At 38.2% G+C, this 20,398-nt stretch overlaps 1 protein-coding gene across 9 annotated transcripts in view; it reads right to left on the reverse strand.

Annotated features, from left to right (window-relative positions):
- Window positions 1-20,398, reverse strand: part of hecw1 (HECT, C2 and WW domain containing E3 ubiquitin protein ligase 1) — a 215,333-nt gene that overhangs the window by 157,700 nt on the left and 37,235 nt on the right. Inside the window, exon 2 of one of the 9 annotated variants that reach the window (XM_008112884.3) lies at window positions 2,705-2,762. The exons of the other annotated variants lie outside the window; for them this stretch is intronic. Coding sequence (XP_008111091.1) covers window positions 2,705-2,731 — 27 coding nt within the window. The 5' untranslated portion in view covers window positions 2,732-2,762. The remainder of the gene's footprint in view (window positions 1-2,704; window positions 2,763-20,398) is intronic. 9 annotated transcript variants of the gene reach the window in all.

Genomic DNA, 20,398 nt, shown 5'->3' on the forward strand with positions numbered 1-20,398 from the left:
CTCTACATCTGTAAATAATAAACATGTGTTCTTTTAAAGATTTTCAATCTATTTGTGTAAAGTTGTTTGATCTACAGACTCAAGCCAGCAACTTACCAGTGACCCAGTAAGACAAAGGTGGTGCATTAGAACATGACAGAAATTGGAAAACCTTTTTTGGCACCATAATCCCAGAATCCCCAGCTAGTAAGGTGAACGGGTATGCTGGGGAGATATAGTCAATTATTTTATTTATTTATAAATGTTTGCAAGGATGTCTGAAATAAACATCAATGGTCAGAAAAGATATGCTAAGAAATAATAGATATACTTTAGGAGACTCAATGTACCTGTCAGCACACATTATTAGGGGCAATGATACAAGCACAGAAATGGCTAGGCAATATGGAAACATGGCCCATGATGATAGGGGCCAACCCTGGACAGCAGCCATTTACCTGCATAGTAAATATGACTCAATTATTACAGGTAAGGATTTCTCAGGAACATTAACCTCTGATTACTGCTGAGGTAACCAAGGTACTTAAGCAACCAAGGTTCAAGAAAGAAACAGCATAATTCCTCATTGAGCTGGGACTGCTTATGCAGTTTATTTATTTCTGTGCGCATTCCATAGGGCAAGAAAAATCATTCCACACTAACAACTATGAGTATCATATAGAATTCAGAAAAATATAGGAAAACAACAACAACGAGAAGAAGTGACTGCACTTATTTTTTCAAAATGGATATTGTCATTCTGTTCACACAGAAAAATAAACTGCTATTCTTCCTCCTGAAAGAGAATGTGTGAGCAATCATTGGTGGTGGTTTCTTTATGAGTAAATTAACTCAGTGTTTTCATCCAAACTCTAAAGGAACTATTCAAGGTTTTGAGACTATTTTGAGTTCAGCACTTCGAACAGCTCCTTTCAAGTTAAGGCTGACACTGAGAATGGGTCATTTCTCCAATAACATGGAAGCGACTGGCTACCTCTATCTGTAAGCACTTCTTTGACTGCCAGACCAAAAAACTTTCACTTGCAGCAGAAGGCAGATCATCATAAACTTGAAGGATACTGTGAGCTGTTTACAGTTTAAAGTACATGGCAGTTCTTTGAAATCTTTTTTCTTCCAGTTAAAGAAACTCTTTCACAGATTCAGTAACAAAAGGGAACAGAGTAAGTGAGAAGTCACAAGCTATTTTATTCCACAGACAGAAATAGCACCATGGAAAGCACAGTCACGTGCTCTCAGTTTGTACAAATGCAGAGTAATTTGGAAGTACTACGCTTGGAAAAAATGTGTGTATAGGAACAGGCATCTACTGCACGCTCAGTACTTCCCAAACACTTATATATATGCTACTCATGCCAAAGTTAATATATTTCAAAGCTCGGATATCGTGCACATTGTGATGGCAGATTTATGCACCATGATGACTTTGAAGCAAGTCAAGGTTAAGAACTATGTGAGTGTAGACAAATGCCACATGGATGTGAGTGCCAGGTGCATTATCTGTGTTTGGCTCAGTATGAATATCAGCAGCTGTAATGTTCAAGTTGCCTCCTGCTCCATGTTTAATGAGTGCCATAGCTAGTTGCAGAAATGCATTAGGAGGAGACACTGAAAACAACTGTCCATCATATAAAAAGCACTTAAGATAAACAGATATTCTAAATGTCATTTCAAAATTATTCATTTTTAGTCTGCTGAGTGCTAGGATAGGAATCCCTTTTGGTTCAAAAGCTTCCCATGGAGCCAATGTTAAATTGTCAGTGGTGTCATCTCTCTCTTTTTCTCTCGCTCTCTGAGAGTACTCTTATAAAATTCACAGGGAAAACTGTTTCATAATATTTGTTATCCATGTGTGCACACAAGCTCATTAGCTCATGTTCACAGAGTATGTAAGTCAGAAGTCTACAAATTTAGTGTATCATGTTATGCATATATTTCCCTAGGAGCAAGCTATACCACTAGTGCTTACCCCAGAAGTTACAGCAGAGGCAGTTATGGTGCCTCAGGAACATTACAGTGTTCAGTACAGATGAACAGACAAACAAAACCACGTGGGATCTGAAACAAATGAGTTATCCTAGCAAAATAGGTTTTGGAAAGGTTAGAGTTTTTAGTTTACAGTTCCCCAGACCCTGCAACTAAAATGGCTATCCAAAAAGTATTTTTTACAACTTATGGTGTATAAATTTGAATACATTCTATCTGCTCTGAAACAAACATATCAGAATACAGAAAATGTCTTTCAAAATCATTTCCATCATACTCTGTGATGTACTGCCTGTCTTCATTCAGAACCAAGGCACTATTTGAGTGCCTCTTAGCCGTTTTATTCTGCTTCAATAATTAGGCCCTATGGCTCAAATACATTTCTCAGCTAGATGCCCGCTACAACTACACCCTGTCTTCAGGAGTTACAAATGGGTCTTTGCTATAGAAAACCAAAGATTAAGGATGATCCATAGGGGGCATGCAACAGACCATCCAAAAAGAGCAAGTGGGCTCAATAATGCCTCCCAGACACGAAGGTCCCCATTCCTACTTCAGCAGATCTAAAATGTCTAAATTGAACATTTATATCAGACTTTGAAATGATGTGAACCTAGGGCACCTGCAACCAGCTCTGGACTATGGCACATTCCATTATGAATGGTTGTGGATTTATAATGGAATGACATGGATGGTTTTTATAATCAAAAAACACACTGACCTTAACACTACACAGGTGGAGCAGCATAGTGACTCGTCAATTGTAAGTGCATCAATTCCTGGGGAAAAGTTCAATGAGGTTAACTCAGTATGTATCCCAAAGTGACACATAAATACAGAGACATATATTTATATTTATGTATATATAGAAGAAAAGCGCACAATATTGTCTTATTCCCCCCAAAATACATTCCTATGCCAGTACATATTCATTTCTATTATGGGTTCGAGGGAGGTGAAGAATACACATATTTTTAGCATATTCCTGTTAATCTAATGTTACAGACTTAGGTGATAAGTCAGTAAATTTGATAAAAACAAAAGGAAACCATTATAATTAATTGGAAAGCAACGTAAAATGCATAGTTTTCTCTAGTCTGAGAATATATAATACATTTGTATAATACATTTTGAACTGGTAACTAAATCAAAATGTATTATATAAACACCTACGCTGTTTCCCTGAAAATAAGACATCCCCTGAAAATAGAATCTTGTAGAGGTTTTACTGAATTGCTAAATATAAAGCCTCCCCTGAAAGTAAGACCTAGCAAAGTTTTTGTTTGGAAGCATGCCCGCCAAACAGAACACCTGAGCATGCAGGATGGGTAAATGTATGTACCATAGATTGTTGTACATGGAAATAATGGTAGTAACAAGAAAATCTTGATAGGATTCACAGTCTGGGTATGCTGGTTTGTGATGACAACTACTTACAGTATATAATAAATGTTCTTTTTTTGTTCAACAATAAATGTGAATTCTTTTTCATTGAAAAATAAGACATCCCCTGAAAATAAGACCTAGTGCATCTTTGGGAGCAAAAATTAATATAAGACACTGTCTTATTTTTGGGGAAACACAGTAATAAGAAGTTAAACTGACAGAGCTTACTTGATCACAACAGAACAGATTTGTAATTTCAAACTGCATTCCTTAAACACTTGAACACTGGAGCAAACCCACTGGAGCTTTGGGGGGTGGGTGGGGGGACATTTCATGAGATGGAAGATTTTATTAAAACAACTTTTTCTCCAATTTTTAATATATGGGGAGGAACTGAACATCTAGCTATTTTCTAAAGTGTGCCTTTTAAATAAAAGTTGATCAAAAGTTCCGTATAGTATATATATTCTGTGTTTGATGTAGCGGCTGGAAGATAGCATTGCAATAGGATTTGAAACCCCATGTGGCCATGGAAACCCAGTAGATGGCCCAGAGATAGGGAAATACCTAGGGCAGCTGGGCACCAGCGACTCCTTTCTGCCTCTGTGGGGGTCCCTAAGTAGACTCCATGTCTGATCCGGCATTCAGAACTCTAGATCAGACTCAAATTAGTTGTCTGTGTAAAAGTGCCCTAGGTAATTTACTGCCTTGAACTGTCACTACAGTTTTTAAATCACAATACAGAAGCTAGTTTATTTATCAGTGTCAGAATGTTTATCAGCATTTTGAACAGCCAGAGTAATTATTCTGTATACATCTAAGCTTTAATATAATGCTGACTGCCTGAACTTCCTTCATTTCTTTCATCTCTTAACTTCATTGCTAATCTTTTTTTTCTTTTTTTTTACTTCTTCATACAACCAAGTATATGTGCATCTGCCAATTGGGGATGACATTCAGTATATCTGATGGCAGTCTCTGGTACATAAAAGGATTTTTTTGAGATGAAAGTGTCCATTTTGATCCGTGGTTCCCAATCTTTGGTTCTCCAGGTGTTTTGGACTTCAGCTCCCACAATTTCTAACAGTTGGTAAGATGGCTGGGAATTCTGGGAGCTGAAGTCCGAAACACCTAGAGGTCCAAAGGCTGGGAACCACTGTTCTAAATGTTTTGCGCTACAACTAGAACAATTCCTTACAATTGGCTGTGTTGGCTACAATTTGTGAAAGCTAAAATCTAATACCATTGGAGGGACAAAATATTTATACTATTGGCTTATAGCATAATAAATTTTCACAAGAGAAGCACAACAATGAATACTTTTTATTTAATTTAAGATTAAATTCATTTAATTGGCTCAAAAATGTGGTATCTTAGCACACAGTCATCCAGCATACTGAAGCTGAGAGTAACTACTTGATAAAACATTAAAGTAGTAAAAAACCAAAAAGAACTAGCAAGTTGCAATGTTCTATAATACTGTGCTAAAAATACTTAGCTACACTGAATGGTTTCTGGAGAGAAGCTTCAAAAACTATAGCCCAAAATGAAATAAAAATAATCTTTTAAAATCTTCTAATTTTTTTTAAACATGCCATTGCATTCTAGGATCATTTGGTGTTTTCAACATCAAATGAATTCAGAAGGTTCAAGGCCTTCGATTCGGCATTTAGGGAAATAGCTTTTTATCATTCAGGCAAGATTCATACAGTATAATTATTCCACAATGGCTCATTTGGAATCTTCGTGTCTGAATTCTCAAGTTCTATAAGTATTTCTAAACCCCTCTGTCATATTAACCCGGATCAGCTCCATACAGCATTTAGCTGCTGCGGGCTGATCTAAGGCTACACCGATCTAAGTGGTTAGTGTAAATGAGCCTTTAGTTTCTGTTCCTAATAATACAGAGATGTAAAATCCCAAAGGGAAAAAAAACAGAAACGTTGGTGGGAAACATTTTCAGTTTTCTTTTTTTAATGGGGAAAATTGAACAAATTGATTTTAGAATAAATAAATATTTAAGATAAATAAATAAAATATTATAGATGTATTCTTCCCACATTATCACTAATATATATAACCAATAGACATTCAAGCAAAACTATGAATAATATTTCGCACCATCATACTTCCTTGGAATGTCTTTAATATTTTTACAAAAATACGTGTTTAAACGCCTGTTTGGCACTAGGAAGGGCTAGAATAGACCAAATACATGTTTGCTGTTTTAATAATATTATTGTTTTAATTTTTTTCATACAATTTTAATAGGGTTTTGCACTGTGAATATTTTTGTTGTTGTTTTAATAATATTGCTGTTTTAATAATATTTTTTCATCTGTTTTTAATTGGGGGGGGGGGGGATTAGTCCCTGAAAAAAAACTGGCAAACTTTCTCAAGATGTCATAAATACCACCATATTATTAGTCTTACTAAGAGTTAACCAATAAAACAACAGTCATTTGAATATCTTGAGATGTGTCTTTCATTTCTTATTAAATATTCTATTTAGTCAACTCAATTTTTTTGCTTTATTTTGTTTTAGTCTGCTCTTCATAACTTGCAAAAGGAAAAAAATGTTCCTTTTCAGTTCAGGAGCTCCAGTTATAACAGTAATATTTTAAGAAATGAATTGCATTTATAATTATTTCTTGAATTGTATGTGTGTGTAATTTTAAGTCACCTGTTAATTTATGGTAACCCTATGAACTTCATAGGGTTTTCTTAGGTAAGAGTACTCAGATATGGTTTTGCAAGTTCCTTCCTCTGAAATATAGCTTACAGCACTTAGTATTCATTAGTGACCAAGTACTAATCAGAGCTAACCTTGCTTAGCTTCCAAGATCAGTTAGGATCGGGTGCCTTTAGGATATTACCTTAACTATAGATTAAACTTTAATATAGGGTTGAAAGAGCTATCAGATCCAACCCTCTCATCAATCAAAGGGTCATCAGGTTCAACACTTTGATCAATACAACATCTCCAACAGATAGCTGTCCAGGCTCTGAAGACATTAATATCAAACAATATCTTCTAATGTTCAATCAAAATTTACTCTCCGGAAACTGAAAACCATAAGATCTAGGGCTAGTCTACACAGGCATGAAAAACTAAACTCATTCTGAGGCTGGATCTACACTGTCATATAATCCAGATTATCAAAGCACATAATCCACAAGATCTACTTTGAACTGGATTATATGAGTCTATATTGCCATATAATCCAGTTCAAAGCAGATAATCTGATTTGATATGGCCTGAGTTGACTCATGACTGTCTTCACAATCTTCCTGCACTTCTGGTGAGTATCATGGCTCATATTAGGGTAATCTTCCATTGCTTTACTTCAGGCAAAGTCAAGGGATAGTCTTAGATTTGTTTGAAACTCTGGGGTATCTTCTGGTTTCAGGACAGTTTGGACAATTGGAACATGTCTCATTCAGACTGGGACACTGCCAGGATACTACTACACAGAACAACAACACTACCATGTTATTTTCCCTGAGCCCACTCTCACAAAGAAAAGGAGATGGGTCATGACCTTGTTGCTGTTCTTACCACCCCCGGTCAGCAACGGAGCTCCATACAAATTACTGACCATTGTGGGCACCTCATTCTCACATTAATAGAGGAACCTGAGTGACCAGGAAGAAGGTGGGCAGATAGGATTCCCCCTTCTTCCAGATTTTGCAGGCGCCTCTGCTGATGTCAGACTGGGGCACCCATGACAGCCAAGAGCTCACGTGGAGCTTTGCAAGCGCAGAAGGGGAGATAACAGTCCAGCCTAATTGGACCAAGTGGACATCAGCTTGCTGCCAGATTTGCCAGTAGTGTAGATTTATCCCTAGTTTTACCATCTGAAACAGCCTGCAACCTCCTCTTTGTTGCAGCCCTTGGAGTATTTAATGAGTGCAATCATGTCATTCTACACTACAGTCATTTCTTCAACAAGTTGGACAAGCCCAGCTTCTTCAACTCTCCACATACGCTTTGTTCTCCATACCTTTTATCACCCTTATTAACATTATCTGAAGTTGCATCAACTTGTCTATATCCTGAACAGAACATAGAATTCCAAATGTGTATTAAAATGTGCCAAATATATTAAAATTAAGTGAACCTTTCATGTTTATTACTAACAATATTTACTCAATACCATGTTCACAACCCTCTGCTATCTCATCTGCACGAGGACTCAAGTGAAATTTCAAGATTGAAAAGTTTAATTGCACTAATTTAGCTGTTTTGGATTTGAATACTATACTGCAACTCAGCAGCATGTATTAGCTTACTGATAAGTCAGGGTCCCTAGAACCATAGTTTATTGTGATGAGAGAGTTGGGTCAATACATAAATATGACAGGCTTACTCTCCATGAATTTGTCAAATTGAACCCTGCTAAACTAAATTAAATTACCACAGTATTTGCCAAGAATTCTACAATTCTACATTGTCTAAAGTAGTTTCTTAAATCTATTCTGAAATGACAGTTTCATTGGTTGATCTACAAGCATCACAAGGTAGTTCCCACCCATTCCAGGAACACAAATAAGATTTAGCATTATAAGACAAGTTCAAAATATTCTATCTATTTTTTTATCATAGTATTGATTCATTTCAGTATAGACAGAAAACATTCTATCAATTTACACCAGAATTTTAATCCATTTCAGAAAAGTGCTGTCTCATCAAATGTGGGGCATAATATTAAGCAAATGGAAATAAGTACTAAGTCATAAGTTGTGTGTGCTACATACATAAAACACTATTAAAAAAAAATTAATATGGAGGAAACTGGAACAGATAACAATTGTATTAAATTTGCTCCATTATCTTATTCTGCCAAAACAAACCCTAAGTAATTCAGAAAATCCTTCTTTTGCTATCTTTTGAAAATATTGCCAGTGTAGAAGAGAGTGGTCATAAATGGGTTTCAGCAACACTGTAGAATGAAATGAGAGGGAGCACAGAGAGCAAAAAACTTCTGTCCCAAAGAGGGAGGTATCAGGAGAGCCAAGGGAGCTGAACAGTAGCCTATTAAAATTCCCTTTACCCCAGTGCTCCTATTCAAGAAATTGTTAAAGGAGAAGAAGAGTGTGCAACAACAGGAACATTTTGTTTTTCTTATTGCTTTATTAGATTGTACATTTCTGACTGATATAATTCCTGAGTGACTCAACTATACAGTAATCTTGGTGGACCATTTTGCCTCCTGCAGTCCCCATGGGTGGAACAGAGATATGATACCTGTGTGGAAAGCTGCTATTGAGGAGAGAAGATGAGTTCTACCCATCTGTATCTACATGCACAGTAAGGATATGATCACTGGACTAAATGCACATGATTTGTCAAAGAATCAGAAACACTAGAAATAAAACATATGTGTGAGGTGATATGGCAATCATGATGTGTTTGTATGCCAAAAGTAGATATAAAAACTTTCAGACATTATGTTAAATTTTGACATTCCACAGTTCACCTATAAAAAGAGGCACAGAAGAATTTAGAATAAGCGTATTAATCTAGATGAATTTTTGCTTAAAGCAGAACGAACACCCACACGAGAAAAAGGTGATTTACTCAGGGCTTTTTTTTGGGGGGGGGGATTACCATATGTCTTTCATGCTAAGAAGCAGTTACTGTATTACATCCTATGAGTCATAGAAGTTTCTAGAAACCTCACCAAAATGTATAAGCTGCACACCAGTAAAACTGAAAAAAAGTTATCATAGAAATCAGCATGCGGTTGGTCTTAAGTCAAAATGCTACACAATTTCAGGAAAATAATTAAAAGAGGTAAGGCAAATGTGTTAAGGAAAGCAATATATATAAATATATTGTATGACAAATGATCTAGTTAAGTATTTATTTATTTTTTTAATTTCCACAATCAATTTAAAGTTTAAAACCCCACCAATATAAACTCTAGAACAAGAACCCCATAATATCCCACCCCATAATGTCCCCTATCCATACTAACATAGATTAACAACTAACTTCTATCCTCTCGTTTAAAATAAAATAGTGAACAATTAAAAACACAAACCAAAAAAAACATTAAAAACACATCTAAATTTTCCCCTTCTCAAGCAATGGCAGCAAACTTTTACATATGCTTCTTGCTCTATTTATTTGCATTTCAGCTTCTACTAAATATAAATCAATATATTTAAAATTAATACATAATTCATATCAACAATTCATCCTTTTTGAGAAAAATTACAATACTTATATATTTTTGTAAATTCATGTTTAGAAAGGGAAAGAAGAGAGAAGGAAGTCTTCTCCAGCTAACAAGTAGGCTCTTAAATCTTCTGGTCAAATTTAAACAGAGGTAAGTGAGAAGCAGAAAAACCTGCCTTAAATTTTGGAAAGTTCACTCTTCATTTAATTTGATTTATAATGGCGGTGGAAGGATGCCCTGTCCTGGAGTTCTTCAGCTTTGTAGCTAAGGCAAATTTTGCAGAGGAGCTAAGATGCCCACCAAAGTCTTATCCCTGACTGCTACTCCCTTTGGAGTTAACAGATCACATAAGACAGAAATTGGTATTTATGAACATATCTGCCATTCTGGTATCCTGGGAGAGGCAGAATGAACAAAACTGGACACTGTGATCTAGAACACACTGTACCTTCCAGCATTTTGCTTTATGTTAAAAGGAAAAATCAGCATGTATTCTTGGCCAAAGCATCCTATCCAATGAATATCAAAGTGCACCCTTAACTACAGTATAGAAAAGCTAAGTATAAAAACTGAAAATCCATTAAAAGTTATCTCAAAAAGTACAGAAAATATTAATGTAATAATTTTCTGCATTCCCTTGATGTATTCAGAAGAATAAAATAAATCAGATTAGTGGTTTCAAATGGTGGTGGGGAGGGTTGCACATTTTTTTTCCATTTTCTATTTGAAAAAATAAACAAAAAGGTGTGATTGACCCTGGGGTTCGCAGGAGGCCTCCAGAGGATCATTCACACTTTTTGTCTATTTTTTCAAAAACACTTTTTGCTCTGAAATGCTCCAATGCGTTTTCTATAGGCGTGGGGGTAGGAGCTCAGGCCTTTAAAAAAATCTACCCCTTTGGAGTGAGTATGGTAGGTGAAATAAAATAAATAAATGCATTGCCATATAATGCAGTTTGAACACACTCCCTTCCTCACAGAGCACAGAACACAGAGCTGCCCATCTCTGTGCTGAGCAGACATAAAAGACTCTCTTCCATCAAAAGAACTGAGAAAAGAGAACTATGACCAGGAATTGTAATGATGTGAGGCGGGCAGATTGAGATGAAAACAAGATTAACAGGGGTCTAAAGCTACAGTACAAGTTATGTTGGGCTTAATACGCAATACTCTATGAATTGAGTTCCTTTTATGAAATAATGCAGGAAAGGCAGAAAAAGCTTAAAGAAGAGAAATCACATGTAACTAACATCTGGAAAAGTCTAATAATTGGTACTGGTGGTCAAAAATACAACTGCTGGCCAAAGATGCAATTCTGCAGTTCCCACTGATATAGAGAGATGAACACATTGATATATGGTACAGGGTGTTGGGGAGGCGGTTGTGGAAGAGTTGTGGGTCCATGCACTAATTACAGGACACTTAGCCAAAGTGGATTTTGCCCAGTTCCAGCAAAGCTCATCTTGTCATTTGAGATTATCATTTTTGTCTCAAGTAATTCTAAACTAGTTGTACTGTGTGCAAAAGTCTTCTCTAAGAAGTAGGTCAGCATAGTAAATAATGTATCACTGTCATCATTAAAAATTATTCTTTTACATCAACATTTCCTATAGGCTTGTTCCTTCCAAACACTGAAACAGAAGCTTTCCAAATATCTTTTAATTAATCTAAAAGACCAAAGACAAAAAGCTAGAGAAATTCACATACAGAAACACGCAAAACAATCAACAAGATATAAGCTATATAATAACCTCCTTGATTTTGGCTGAAAGTAGAAGAATTCGTCCAGTGGAGAAAAGTAATAACAGGCAACAAAGGACACTAAGGATATTTTATAGGTGGAAATTCTTTTAGAAGCATTTGCAATGTTGTGGTATAGCACAAGAAGATGACAAGATCTGGAAGGGCTCTTGGTCAGCAGTGGTTCAGGCATTATTAGGAACTTGGTCAGCTCCAAGCAAGTATGGACAACATGGCTACGATAAAGCAAGGCAGGCTGGACACAACCCCAAAACAAAAGGGGTGGGCAACTGTGGAAGACTAGGAGGTTATGTTAGCTCTCCAGGAGACTTTGAAAGGCTGCATCTGCACAGTTGTTTTTGAAAATTTTCACAAAATTATATTTTGTCACCTTAGGCATCAAGGTGTTCCTCACTAGCTTGGAATGCCCTCCACACTATCTAGAAATTGTTTTTAGTTACTTTGGAAATAATTCCTGACCCTAAGGAGTTCTGGATCTGGGACCCACAAAAACAGCCTAGGACTGCACGAGACTCACAGCTTATACTTTATCCACCTCTGATTTAGATGTTGCTTCAACTTACTTAAGGCTCTATGGAGGATTTAACGAAACCTCAGTTCAGTGATAATATGACCTTATCAGGCCAGAGTGACCTTATCAGACCATAAGATTGTCTGGAGTCAGCACTACTGGCAAACATCATCCCATTGTGCATTTTCCTCAGAATTGATAATCTCATCTCTGAAGAAAGAAGTCACTCATCTGGATGGTTTATGTCTTATTCTGTAAAACAATGGGGCTATGTGGTTGAAATAAGAATTAAGCAAAATTCTGAAAACTCTTAACACTTCCCCAAAATCTGGAAAAATTGGTCTTTTTTCTGTTCAAAACACATGTTGAAAATCTTTTTAGTTGCACAATGTGAACAATTCCTCTTTTCTTAGATTATGTGTGGTCTATGCATTGTGCTTTTATTTGAATGACAAAGCTCTGAGCAACTAGTTATTCATGCATCATGCTTAATGACATCACATGGGGCCTTCTCATATGACATCACTAGACCCCATCTGTGAAACATTACCAGAGGTCATTCTTAAGTTTCAGGTTTTAGCCCAGAAATGTCAGCCGTTGACATCCTTCTGACTTGTGGGTGAATGCTTGGGGTTTACTGAAGCAATTAATTGAGTTATCCTTGTAGCCTGCTAGCAGTTCTTTTGCTTGTGTGATTCTAATGCACTGGAAGAAGACTTGTCCTCAAAGTAACATCTTCCACTAGACAAATGCAGTGGTGCATGCTCTTCTAAAGCACCTCTATAAAAACCTGAGCTTGCCGATCAGGGACGGCCTTAGGTATAAGCGAGGGAAGCTTTTGCGGTGGCGCTGATCCCTTAGGGGGCGCTGTTGAGGCATGCCCGGTTCAGCGGGGAGAGAGAGAGAGAGAGAGAGAGAGAGAGAGAGAGAGAGAGAGAGAGAGAGGCAAACAAAAGTTTAACTCTCTGCCTCAGAACTGCCTCTGCCTCTGACTAAATCCCCAGCCAGATGCTCAAGAGCAAGAGGTGCACCCAAACCTGGGAGAGAGTCTCTTGCTGCTGTCGCCTTTGCCTTTGCTCCTGCGGTGGCTCCCAGTTCCTCCTGCTTCCCTCCTTTGACTCCCTCGAGCTCTGTGAGTGAGTCTGTGTATCTCCCTTTTCCCCTGGCCGAGGTCCACGGGGTCCTAACGCCTGCCCTTTCCTCCTCTTATTCCTAGTTTAAAAAAAAAAAAACTAGCTCCTTCCATACTGCCCCTATATCCCAGGATTTGATTCCCTACACTGCCAGATAATCTGTGATAAGAAAATAATCTGGGATCAGATCCTGGGAATTAGGGCAGTGTAGATCCAGCCTGAGTCCCCTTCCACACTGCTGCTGTATCCCAAAATCTGATCCCAGATTATCTGCTCTGAACTGGATTATATGAGTCTACACTGCCAGATAACCTGGGATAATAAAATCATTTAGGATCAAATCCTGGGAATCTTATCCCAGATTATATTCTTATCCTAGATTATATGGCAGTGGAGACTCATATAATCCAGTTTAAATCAGATCATCTGGAATCAGATCCTGGGACATAAGGTAACGTAGAAGGGGCCTGATTTCCATTATTAATTCCAATGGGTTTAACATGAGGGGGGAAACAAACCTCAATTAAGGTATTAGTTTTTAAGTGTGTATATCTTTTTTTGGGACACCTTGTTTAGAGCAAGTTCAGATGGAAAGTGGGGCTCTTAACACAGGAGGATTAAAGGCATAATAATCTATCCACACTGACATTTCTATGCAGATTCAAACCAGTATTGTAAGGGGGGAAATGCAGAAAATCCTGGAACAAATTGGAAGCCTGAAAGAGGAGGGAATTGCACCAATCGCAGAACCTTGTTCCTCATTAAGGAGTTTGCTGGAGTTCTCAGGAGTTTGTAGGAAGCGGCATGTAAAGAATCAGCGTATATTGGGAAGAGGGATGGGGACTTGATTTCTCCTCCATGCAATTGTGATAGAGGGGCTCTGATTCTCTCCGTCTGCATTGATCAACTAACCTGGATTCCCAGCTATATGCGGTTGATTCCTGTAGGTTTTTTTGGGCTGTAGGGCCATGTTTTAGAGGCATTCTATTCTGACGTTTCACCCCCATCTATGGCAGGCATCCTCAGAGGTTTAAGGTCTGTTGGAGACTGGAGAAGAACCTAAAGCCCGAAAAACCTACAGCAATCCAAAAAATACACTACTTTCTCAAAATGTTAATTGTCCCCCACCCCATTAGTGTTTCTTTGTATTGACTCTTGTTTTCTAAAGTTTTAATTTGTATTTATTTTACTCTTGGTAACTGAGAGCTGATATATATTTCTTAGGACCCGACTGGTTTTTTTTTTGGGGGGGGGGGGGGGGAATACTGTTTGTTTATGCTTGAAAATTACCTAGGGCTGGCCCTGTTGCCGATTCCACTCCTTTGGCACTGATTGGGTAGCAAACAACATAGTGACTGCTACTTTAGTGGTGCTCAATCAAGCAAAATTCCCCCAAGCTAGAGTACTGCCACTAGCTCCATGTGTGCAGATGCATTCACACACACACACTTGCTTCCATTAGTGTATGCAAATGCGGTCTCTGCATCTCTTCCATGTTTACTACAGCCTGCAAAGCTCAGAATCAGTGTAGCTTTTTGCCATCTGAAGATGATGTGCTTGTTAGCAAGGCTCATGAGGCACGCAAATGGGAGTCTTTGACTGCAGAAACACAAATGAATAAGATAATTAAAATCTGACTCTGGGGAAAGCAAATGATATTATTTGCATTTTTAACTTGATTTTAGTCCCTAGGCAGTTAGTGACATATTGTAAGAAATTAAAAGTACGTTTCTCTAGTACTATTTTTGTATTTATTATTTTTGTGTCCCTTTTATATTGTTATCAGAATGCAGAATAAATGAATCTACAAAATAGAGAAGGAAATTCCACCTTGATGTTTCTGCAAAGGATTTATGTCGATTCCAGTCAGAGTAGCAAAATAATTTCCCCTGATTTTTTAAGCTACATAGTTGTTTATTGCTTAGACTCACAAAAGTCCCTTCTTATAAAGATTCCTCTTTTTGATTTGAAATATAAACCCAAATGTGCTATAATCCATAAGATTTTATCACAAGTAATGCATTGCACTCGGAAAAGGAGGCTGTCACTCAATAAACAAAAGCCTTGGTTACTACAACAGCACACAATGTTGCCATAATGCATTTTCAACAATGGATAAAGGGAGAGATCAAAGAAGAATACTGAGAAAGTCTAGTTCCCCTACTCACAAATTTGACATGTATAATGGTTTGTGCAGGACAAATTGATAATATGTGCATCAGCATCAATTCTATTTTAAACATTATTATTTACTTTTCAGTCATTTATTGATTCACATACCCAGACATTTTCTACAGGCATGTGGAGCCATAAAATGCTGTGAGATACCTTTGGCTTTGACCACAGGCAATTCTCTCTCATCTTTTCAATTCTGTTCCATACCTAAACTGCCACTACACTCTAGAATTAATGCAATTTGACACAGCGTGGATTACCATGGCACTATGCAATAGAATCCTGGGATTTGTTGTTTGGTAAGACACCAGCACTCTTTGGCAGAAAAAGCTAAAGATCTTGTAAAACTACAACTCCTATGATTTCAAAGCAATGAATCATGGCATTTAAAGTGATATCAAACTACATTGATTTTTTACGGGAAGTGCACCAAAAAAGATGGGCACATATAAACTGGGAAGTAAGGTTACCAAAATCTCCAGAAACTGGGGTTGGAGTGGGCAGGGAGACTGTGACAGCACGTTGATTCCTTCTTAACTTAGGTACCTGGAATCACTACAGGGACAATAAAGAGCTATGGTGCGAGAGGCAGCCAAGTCAAACATGAAATAAACATAACTGCTGGGAGGAAAGTTTCACCATCCCCAAAGAGGTCAAAGAGCCACCCAGCTTCGTGACCATGGCTTTTACACTATGACTTTAACACTATATTACACAACAGAAGAAACAGGTACATTTTTTTTTCAAATTTTTCTCATCTTCTCTTCCTCATGCTTCCACTGTCTCCTTATTTTCATTAAACACCATCCAACTGCACCTAAGGCTAGTAGCACCACCTTGGATTCTTCCAGCACCCGCAGAGTGTGGTATTGCTCAACTTGAGAAGCACAGCTATAGAGCAAAGAAGCATTCCTCAGACAATGCAGAAATATGAAAAAAATAGTTTTAAACAAGAACGTCCTGCATTGTACTTAACTATTCAGCATAAAATTGATTTAGAAGTCCCTGTATAAAGAGTATTTCATATTCAACGTATGTTGAACTACACAGCTTCTTTTTTTAAACAGACCTAAAATAACAATGTTAATATTCCTGGGAGCTGCAGATAATTAAAGCAGCAGCTCTGTGGCTGCTTGCCAATTAGAAGCCATCAACTGCACACCCTCCTCCCAATTTCTGAAGTATTCACACAATGAATATAGAGCCACCTGCAGTACTGTTTATTTTATATATTATTTTATGTTATTATCCTACCACATGCATTTCAGATGGCTATAGGAACTTTCTAAAATCAATTATTAAATATTAAGGAGTCTAAAATATATTAAGCAGTTGTACTGACATATCACCAGCGTTCCTGTCCTTTGAAGCACAAGTGGTTATTGTATAAAAGATTTTAAAGTTACTTTTTGAACTAGTATTCCCAGCATGTTCCATCTGGAGACTTCTGGGAGTTTCCACAAAAAATCCTTAAATTAATGCTTTATCATCTTTATGCCTAATTAGAATTTTCTGCAGTATGTTTTACATAACAGTCAGTAGATCTACATAATACAATAAAGTCCAATGTTTCTCTTTTTTATGCTTCAGCTTATGTTCTGGATATTCATTCTTTGGAAAGAAATAATGATCTGTGATTAGCATTCCTCCAATCTCCTGTTAAGAGTGATACCTATCCTTTTGGTCTCGAAAGTGAGTTCATTCTCACTTCTGGGTTTAGACCAGAATGGGAATTGTGGGCACTCCAGATCTCATTGGACACTGACTCCCAGCAGTCCAAATAAAATTAGTCAATGTTGAAAGATATTGGATTTGTGTCTCAACATTTGAAAGACCACATAATCTCCATTCATGCCTTACTGCTCAAGGGTGCATTATTGAATTGTTTGCCCTAGGAAGAATTCTAAAGAAATCTAGTAGGAGAGAATGTTCCATTGAACATAGTGTGATTTATTTTGAAATAACTATGTACATAATTCTGCTGTTAAGTCTAAGTACCAAGGGACGGACTGTGGTGCAGCTGGTTAGTAGCCAGCTGCCACTATGACCAAGAGGTCATGAGTTCGAAGCCAGCCCTGCTCGTTGTTGACCTAAGCAACCTGAAAGATAGTTGCATCTATCAAGTAGGAAATTTAGGTACTGTTAATTTACGACACCATAAAAATCATCCAGCAGCATTTGGAAGGAGGAAGTATCCATCAAGGACTCGGTGTCACAGTGGATGGAGAAGCAGCTGCTCCCCGTGAATCGAGCATACCCTCAGTAATCTGGAAGCAGGAGAATGTTAAATTGCCTCTGTGTCTCTGTCTCTCAATGTTCATATGGCATTGAATGTTTGCCATGTATGTGTACATTGTGACCTGCCCTGAGTCCCCTTCAAGGTGAGACGGGTGGAATATAAATACTGTAAATAAATAATAAATAAATAGAAGGGAAATGACCAATCCATATGATCCTTAGCTCTGTAAGCCTCTTGACTGCATCTATACCAGGCATGGGCAAACTATTTTGTGAGGCCTGGCTGGGAGGGCCAGGCCAGGAGGGAAGGGGGCCAGGCACATGCTGAGAGAAGAAAGGGCCGGGAGAAGATAGGGCCGGGAGGGGGCAGGGCAGGGCCTGGGTTAACTTCAGGTTGTCCTCCCAGCATAAGAAAGGGGCTGCTCACCCTATCCCTATGACAGGGATGAAGGCGGGACATGCGGCGACTGACCCGATCCTCCCCTCTGATCCCCTTCCCCATTCTCCTCCTCAATCCTCCTGCTTTCCTCTTGGCATTATGCCAGAAGGAGGGAGAGAGAGGCGGTGGTTGATAGTGTTCTGGAGGGCCCTCAGCCGCTGTGTGCCTTTTTCGAACCATCCTCTTGGCATAAGGATGGAGCTGCTCGCACTGTCCTTATGCCGGGAGGAGGTTGAGACACACAGTGGCTGAGAGTGCTCCAGAGGATTCTCAGCTTCTCAGATGCTGTGGGCCACTGTGTCCTTCTGCCAAGATGACAGGGAAAATGAGGAGGGCCTGAGGTAAGCACCCGGGGGGGGGGGGGGGGGCGCATCTGTCCCCCGGGCCTTAGTTTGCACATGCCTGATCTGTACTGAATATTGAGGACCATGCAGTGTTGGATCAGGCAACAGGCAGCCACAAAATGTATGTGAGCTGATCTGGATTGAACCAGAGATGCACTTAATTCAGTTATACCCTGGGTTAAAACAACTCAGCAGAAAACCTGGATCCTGCACCAGGATTTGGAGTTTTCCCTGAGTTATGACAATCCAGTTAGCTGCAGACAGTCCTGGGATCAGGTGGCTTGCATTATGGAGCTGTGTAGAAGTGTACTCTGACTGGCTTGTTCCTGCTGTTTGTCTGAAATCAGAATTCCACCTGGCAAAATAACTAGTCCCAACAAAAGAATTCGGGAAAAGTAACGGGCACCATAGGAGATGGAAAAAGAAAATGGAATGACCACAGGTAATCAAGTAGATTAGGGCATAGAAAAACATTCTGTCAGGAGAAATGACAATTTCATTTAACTGAATATTTTTCGATTCCCAACATTTTAACTGTACAGCTTGAATTCTTTGGTGAATTATGTGCCATGCAACCATAGGATCAGTTCTGAACAGCATTTTCAATAAGACAATCAGATAATATACAGTGGTGGATATGAGACAGGCTGGAAGAGGAGTAAGAAAGAGGAACAACCTATGTTATAAAGAAGTTATAAGACATTTCAGAAAATCTGGCATGACTTCTATGATCTTGCTAAAACTTTACCACACATCAATGGCTTTCTGCCCCCTGCACTATCACGTCTGGGTAAGATAAAAAAAATCAGCTCGTGATCTGTTTCCCTGAGAAAAGGTATCAGGAAAGGGAATAACTAGAAGGGAATTAGAACCCGAATGGAGTGGAGCAGTAGCACTATACATAGCTAAAAGAGACATACATTGAAAGGAAGGAGAAGGATTAAATCCACACTTACACCTGAATGTCTTGATATTCTTTTTATTTATTTAAGACTTTTAGAACCAATTTTGAGTAGGTAACAATTTATTTAAAATGTTACAGAAGCAACAAATATAAAAGAGGCTTTCTGCTCCTTTGAAAGATACTATATAATTTCTTAGTTTTAAGCAAAATAAGGAGCAAATTAGCAACATTTTCTTTTGCAGGGTGACCTCATATGTAGGATAATATTTTAGTCATAAGATTAAATTACATTAGAAATTAATGTATAAATCCAAGGGAAGAGAGCAGGTTATCTCAGAATTTCTGTGTAAGACATTCCCTCTGCTCAGAGCAAAAGCCATTACTTGATTAATGACTAATTCACAGGTAGACTAATAACAACATTCAATCCGCAACCAAACAGGCAAACTGTTTCTGCTCTATCTGAAGTAATGCTGCTGACATAAAAACTTTATCTGTATTTTTCAAAGATTTGTGGGATAGTCGTTTCACGTATGCAAATTGGTCTTCCATTCACTGAACAAACGAAGAACATGTTATTGAGAAATTGTTTCAATGCATCTATGTTCTTTAATTACAACACTTTGGGTCCTTCTACACTAACTATATAATGCAGTTTAAAGATGAGTCAACACTGCGATGGTCACAAAATATACACCAACAATGAGCATGGCACCACGCATCTAAAGGTTATACAACACATTAAAAAAAGTCTCAGGAAATTCTGGGTTCAGACAAAAAATACATTGCAGCAAATGCCAGTGTTCCCCAGATCAAGAACAGATACCCTCCCGAGCTGAACAACAGTAAGGAGACTCAAATGGGGGCTGCTGAAAAATGCGCCAAGGGCTTTCTGGGAAGCAGGAGGCTAATCAACCCCCTGGGAAGGGTAAATGACTGCCTCCACTGATAACTGTCCATTTCCCCTTTTTTCATCCTGTATGCTTCTGGTTTGAGATCTAGTTCAATGTAATCACCTTCTTGACCTGAAACCAGTTTCAGACATGGCAATTTGATCACCTGTGCAGCAAAACCTGGTCCTCCCAAACTGTTTCCAAGATGTATTATAGTGTCAGTGTAGATGCACACTATGATATTCCCTAACATTCTCTGGATCCAGCTTGGTATAATGGCTTGAGCATTGAATTCTGAAGACAACAGTTTGACTCCTTACTCAGCGCACTTTCACACAGTAGCTATAATCTGGAAGAGAACGGATTAAAAGGAAGAGTGGTCAGATAACGTTTGCGCTAAGGAGGTATTTGGATGCAAAACTTGGATGCAATAGAAAGATCCCATTA

Source organism: Anolis carolinensis, chromosome 6 (assembly GCF_035594765.1).
Source record: "Anolis carolinensis isolate JA03-04 chromosome 6, rAnoCar3.1.pri, whole genome shotgun sequence".
NCBI lineage: Eukaryota > Metazoa > Chordata > Lepidosauria > Squamata > Dactyloidae > Anolis > Anolis carolinensis.